Here is a 6,842-nt window from a genome sequence, read left to right on the forward strand (position 1 = left end):
CATGTGTGCATTCCACATAGAACTTGTATGAGTGAGCCAGATTTCGCTCATAAAAGTGAAACCTTTGGCCCTTCCAAAAGGGCCTCTGGGGAAAGTTCTTTTGCTTGCTAGTGCCGGATGGTATAGCACAAACCTGCTTAGAGGGTCACGTTCTTTCTACACTGGAGCAGGAGATCCAAATGCTTCGGAATTTAGTAGAAATGAAGATCATTTTGAACAGCATCCATAGAATGTGGTTCACCCTCCCCTGGCTGGGTGGGCAGATTGAAAGGAGTGGTCTCTGGGAATTCCTGGTAACTCTCTTCCTCTCCACATTACTGTAACCCCTGCTGGCCACTGGGTCCAGGCCCTCCACACGCCAGTGGGTTGGTCACATCTCCCCAGTGAGGTGTGCCTTGATCAAAACTGTGGCTGACCCACCTTTTCTGTACCCAGGAAATAACCCTGAAGAGTGGGCAAAAACACTGCAGGAGGAAGATTTTGAGCTGCTGTGCACCGACGGAACCAGGAAGTCTGTGGAGGAGGCTAGTGATTGCTTCCTGGCCCAAGCCCCGAATCATGCTGTGGTCTCACGGGAAGATAAGGCAGCCTGTGTTCGCGAAATATTAGACGCACAGCAGGTATGGCACAGACAGGGCCTCCAACCCTTTCTTCTTGGGTGTGTGTGGATTATTTGGGGATTTCCCAGCTGAGTCCCAGCCTGTACCCCAGCATTCTTTTCCTAGAACTTAGAACTGGGAGGGCATGGATTGCGGAACTGGATCTCCCAGGCCTCGCTCTGCTTATATCTTCTGCTCACTAGAGATCAGACCCCATCTGATGCACATGTCCCAGGGTCCAAGTACCTGCCTTCCAGCTCGACTCTGACCTTGCTCTGTGGTACCCTCATTTTCCCCACTTCTGCCTTTTTTAAAATGAAGGTGACTGATCCTATTTCCCAGCCGTTCTAGATACAAGTCATGAAATGTGGACTGTGTTTCTCTTGCTTAGGCAGACTAAGAACCATTCCAACAGGCAGAAGAACCCAGGAACCTACCCTGAGGGAACTTGTCCTCTGCGGAAAATAACCAACCCAGGGCTGGCCTTGTGGGGAGAGAGACTGCCTGAGTATTTTAATCCTAAAGACCCCTCCACCCACAAACACCACCCTCCCCTCAGGGACAGCTTCCTGTCTGTTGATCCACCATTGGTTTTCTTCTTTTAAAAATTAAGATAGCATACCTTTGTGAGTCCTCTGAAGGTAAATGGTACTAATAATTAGTATTTAATGAACATTTCCTAAGTGCTGGATGAAATGCTAAACTTTCTGTAATCATTATTTCACTTATAATCTTAGAAGGCCTGGAGGAGTCGAGCCTCTTATCAAGATAGGATCAAAGATGCAGTCAAATATGAACTTTTAACAGCTACCTGTACCACTCCTCACTGGGTTGCTCATATTTAATATTTTCTTTGACAATAATATTTAAAAGGGACATGCTTCTGCCCTCTCATTTCCTGGAAGCCACCCCCAAGACCATGGCCGATGAAGTGAGGAAGAGAGATCAGAGAATTCAGCAGTGGGCGGGAGGCAGGGACTTCCCCAAGGAGATGGGAACAGGATGGACCTTACAGAGGACTTTGAGGCCTCATGGAAGCATAGATTTGTGGTCCATAATTGTATGAATGCCAGGTGATGGATGTGGAAAGATCCTGAGGCATCCTCTGCAGCTTCCCTTTCTTCCCAGGGCTGGTTCCCAGCTTCCAGTCTCCTCCATCCCATCCATGTGTTCCCAGCAGCTCTTTGCCACAGGTCCTCATGCACTTTCTGTCCATTTGACAGGATGAATTTGGAAAACATGGAAGTGACTGCTCGAGCAGTTTTTGTTTGTTCCACTCAGAAACCAAGGACCTTCTGTTCAGGAGTGACACTAAATGTTTGGCTCCACTTCAGAACGCAATAACGTATGAATCCTACTTAGGAAATGAGTATGTCACAGCTGTGGCTAACCTGAGACAATGCTCAACCTCAAGTGAGTAAGAGGAACAGCATTGGGGAATCTGCAAAGCGAACATGTGCAGGGTTCTGGGTGCTGGATACAAAAGGAGGAGCGGGCTGCAGTCCCCAGGAGATGACCAACGGACAGATGAAATGCTGAGGGAACAATGCAACCCCAGCATGAATGAAAGGCTAACTTGCATGGGCAGATCGTAAGGGGACACGGGCTGAAGGCACTGAGGTAGTAACTGCCTGGACATGTAGAATTCCATGCTATTACTAAGAAGAGGAAGAGAGTTATGTGCCCATGCCAATTGCTCTGCTCTAAACACCTTTTTATACAGTGTTGCCTTGCTCAAAATGGTAGCCTGTAGCTACATGTGGGTATTTAAATTTGTATTAGTATTAAACAAAATTTTAAATTTAGTTCCTCAGTCATACCAGCCATAATTCAAGCACGCAATAGATACACGTGTCTCCACATAGATGAGCAAAGAGAACATTTCCAGCATCGCAGAGAGTTCTTTTACATGGTGCTGCTCTTGAGAGCTTGAACGACGGTAAGTTCCAGTAACTCTCAACTTGCCATGCACACCACAGGCATACCTCAGAGAGATTGCAGGTTCAGTTTCAGACTATTGCAATAAAGGAATATTGCAATAAAGCAAGACATATGAAGGTTTTGGTTTTCCAGTGCATATAAAAGTTATGTTTATACTACAGTATAAAGTGTGCAATAGCATTATGTCTAAAAAGTGTCTAACAATGTACGTACCTTTGTTAAAAAATACTTTATTGCTAAAAAATGCTAACCATCATCTGAGCCTTCAGCAAGTCATAATCTCTTTGCTGGTGGAGGGTCTTACCTCGATGGTGATGGCTGCTGACTGATCAGGGTGGTGGTTGCTGAAGGCTGAGGTGACTCTGGCAATTTCTTAAAATAAGATGACAATTAAGTTTGCCCCATCAATTGACTCTTCTTTTATGAACAATTTCTCTGTAGCATGCAATGCTGTTTGATAGCATTTTACCCACAGCAGAACTTCTTTCAAAATTGGAGTTCCATCCTCTCAAGCCCTGCCATTAGTTTGTCAACTAAGTTTATTCTAAATCCTTTGTTGTCATTTCAACAATCTTCACAGCATCTTCACCATGAGTAGACTTCATCCCAAGAAACCACTCTCTTTGCTCATCCATGAGAAGCAACTCCTTATTCATTAAAGTTTTATCATGAGATTGCAGCAAGTCAGTCACATCTTCAGGCTCCTCTTCTAATTCTAGGTCTCTTGCTATTTCCACCACATCTGCAGTTACTTCCTCCACTGAAGTTTTGAACCCCTTATAGTCACCTATGAGGGCTGGAATCAACTTCTTTCAAACTCCTGTTCATGATGATATTTTGACCTTTCTCCATGAATCACAAATGTTCTTAATGGCATCTAGAATGGGGAATCCTTTCCAGAAGGTTTTCATTTGACTTTGCCCAGACCCATCAGAGGAATCACTATCTATGGCAGCTATAGCCTTATGGAATATATTTCTTTCATAATGAGACTTGAGAGTCAGAATGACTCCTTGATCCATGGGCTGCAGAATGGATGTTGTGTTAGCAGGCATGAAAACAACACTAATCTTGTACATCTCCATCAGAGCTCTTGGGTTACCAGGTACATTGTCAGTGAGCAGTCCTATTTTGAAAGGAATCTTTTTTTCTGAGCAGTAGGTCTCAATAGTGGGCTTAAAATATTCAGTAAACCATATTGTAAACAGATGTGCTGTCATCCAGGCTTTGTTGTTCCCTTTATAGAGCACATGAGAGGAGACTGAGCATAATTCTCAAGGGCCCTAGGATTTTTGAAATGGTAAATGAGCATTGGCTTCAACTTCAAGTCATTAGCCCCTAACAAGAGAGTCAGCCTGTCCTTTGAACCTTTGAAGCCAGGCATTGACTTCTCCTCTCTAGCTATGAAAGTCCTAGATGGCATCTTCTTCCAATAGAAGGCTGTTTTGTCTACATGGAAAATCTGTTGTTTAGTGTAGCTATCTTCATTAACTATCTTAGGTAGGTCTTCTGTGTAACCTGCTGTAGCTTCAACATCAGCACTTGCTGCTTCACTTTGCACTTTTATGTTATGGAGATGGCTTCTTTCCTTAAACCTCATGAACCAACCTCTGCTGGCTTCAGACATTTCTCCTGCAACTTCCTCACCTCTCTCAGCCTTCACAGAACTGAAGAGAGTTAGGGCCTTGCTCTGGATTAGGCTTTAGCTTAAGGGAATGTTGTGGCTGGTTTGATCCTTTATCTAGGCCACTAAAACTTTCTCCATATCAGGAATAAGGCTGTTTCTTATCATTTCTGTGTCCACTGGAGCAGCATTTTAACTTCCTTCAAGAACTTTTCCTTTGTGTCCACAACTTGGCTAAGTGTTTGGCACAAGACGCCCAGCTTGGCTTTGGAGAGGCCTTCCTCACTAAGCTTAATCACATCTAGCTTTTGATTTAAAGTGAGAGATGTGCAACTCTTCCTTTCACTTGAACATTTAGAGGCCAGTGTAGGGTTATTAACTGGCCTAATTTCAATATTGTTGTGCTGGTGGAGCAGTCAGAACACACACAACATTTATCGATTAAGTTTGCCATCTTAATGGGCATGGCTTGTGGTGCCCCAAAACAATTAACAATAGTAACACCAAAGATTACTGACCACAGATCACCATAACAAATATATAATAATAATGAAAAAGTCTGAAATATTTCAAGAATTACCAAAATGTGACACAGAGACATGAAGTTAGCAAATGTTATTGGGAAAATGGCGCCAGTAGACTTGCTTGATGCAGGGTTACCACAAACCTTCAATTTGTAAAAAACACAACATCTGTGAAGTGCAATAAAGCGAAGCACGATAAAATGAGGTATGCCTGTACTTATCTAGAACACCAGTTTTCTAAGAATTAGAATACAGTAAAACACACCTTTGTACTATAGCTATGTTGGACATCATTTAATGACTTGGAATCATTTGGAAGATGTGGGAGAATACCACGTAGCTATAGGGAGGTTATTCTTCAACTGCAGAGTGCAGGTCCATAAGCCACAGTCCTGAAGATACTGATTCCCAGGCCCTGGGGATACTGATTCAGCAAGTCTGTGCCAGGTTCAGGGTTTCTGCATTTTAACAGCTGCCCACATAATTCTGGTATAAGGAAGGATCCATGGCCACTGTTCTGAGTACCCAGGTTGTATTTACCTAACCTACATAGTCTGTGAGGGGGCGGAGACTCTGGCCCTGCTGTACCCTTCTCCATCCCCAGCTCCCAGGATGGAAACTGGCACGTGCTGGGTGCTTAGTGCATCTCGTTATGTTAGTTCCTCACTTGGATCAGAGAGGACAGTCCTCCCAGGCTCGTTCCAGCCACATGGACTCAGGCGTGTGAGCCCTGCCCGTAGGACACAAGATGGGGGATGATGTAGGGCAGGGAAGTCCTGTTACCATCCTTGGTGTGAGACACTGCCCGCTGTAGGCACAGGAGCTGTGCAGGCAGGAGCAGGAGGCCACTAGGAGGACGGCCAGGCCCCTCCATCAGAAGAGCAGGGCAACGGGTCTGAGCACTTTTGTATCAGGCTTAACTGCTGATTCACTTAACAGAAAATAAATATAGGTAGATATTAACTGTCCTACCCCTCTGCTCTGTCCCCACAGAACTCCTGGAAGTCTGCAATTTCCACAAAGTTTAAAATCCAAGAGTGGGGCCACCACCTGATGGAGATGGGAGCTCACCGGACCCATAGCTTCCCCTGGTTTTGCTGGTCTGAGTGGTTTGGTTGCCTTCAGTTTGGTGGTGGCACCTCTGCGGGACAAAATAAAAATAAAAGCTATTATTGGTTTTATCTTTTAAAAACTTCATTTTTTCCCTAAATGTTTGGTCTGGAAGGACTAAATACATGTGCAACTAGCCCTTCCTTCAGAGCTCAAGATTCATTTGCTCTTTCCCATAGCCATACCTCCTGGGTACAGTCCAAGTAGGAATTCTTTCTAAAAGGGGTCTGCATGGTCATTATAATATAATCAAGTGTATAAGGCTGTGTGTGTGTTGTGTGCGTGTGTGTGCGTGTGTGTGTGTGTGTGTGTGTTGCTGGGGAAGGGGAAGGAAGGAGGATGCAGAGTAAGTATTGAGATGGAGCATTCAAGGCAGTACAGAAAAAGAATATAGACGATTTACACATTTAAAATATTTTTCATAAATTTCATCAGGTAAACGTGAAGTCCTGACTCTTACTGCTTGGAAAAGTGAATCACTGGAAACTCTTCTTGCTAAAAATCATCGCTTGACCCCGCCTCCCATGGCAGTCACTGCCCTGTCTCCTCCCATTCTTAGTGGAGCTCCTGAAAGGTGGAGCCTTATTCTTCCCACCCCTCACTGATTATTAATGGCTGAACACAGAGAAATCAGTCTTCTGCTCCACTCACATCCCTGCAGCTACTCGGGTCAAGGTTACCACCCACCTGCCAGCCACCAAATTGGTGAAAACCAATTTGTTCTTTCATCCTTGAGTCTGTTTACTAACTTGATATGGCTGACCACTCACCCTTCCTTGGAACCCTCTCCCAGCTTCTCTGACACAGCAGCTCTTCGCTTTGCTTCCTACCTCTCTGTCCTCTTGTGGTCTTACTGTGGGCTCCTCCTACCAGTTCTGAAAAGTAAGGTAATCTTCCCGGGGTTCTTCTCTTGATCCAGTGCTTTTCCAGGCGCTCCGTAAGCAATGAGAATGACTCCTGGGCATCTACATCTATTGTGCTCACCCCTGCTTCCAGCATCCCACACTCACACCTCCTCCTGCCTGTGCATCTATACGGTCAAGT

The 6,842-nt window shown here is 44.8% G+C and overlaps 1 protein-coding gene across 1 annotated transcript in view; it reads left to right on the forward strand.

Moving 5' to 3' along the window:
* LOC118893859 (serotransferrin-like) overlaps nt 1-5,871 on the forward strand; it is a 31,386-nt gene extending 25,515 nt beyond the window's left edge. Inside the window, exons 15-17 of the mRNA XM_036849466.1 lie at nt 436-620; nt 1,823-2,012; nt 5,682-5,871. Coding sequence (XP_036705361.1) covers nt 436-620; nt 1,823-2,012; nt 5,682-5,716 — 410 coding nt within the window. The 3' untranslated portion in view covers nt 5,717-5,871. The remainder of the gene's footprint in view (nt 1-435; nt 621-1,822; nt 2,013-5,681) is intronic.
* The last annotated feature ends 971 nt before the right edge of the window (nt 5,872-6,842 follow it).

The sequence above is a fragment of the Balaenoptera musculus genome, chromosome 4 (genome assembly GCF_009873245.2).
Source record: "Balaenoptera musculus isolate JJ_BM4_2016_0621 chromosome 4, mBalMus1.pri.v3, whole genome shotgun sequence".
Taxonomy (NCBI): domain Eukaryota; kingdom Metazoa; phylum Chordata; class Mammalia; order Artiodactyla; family Balaenopteridae; genus Balaenoptera; species Balaenoptera musculus.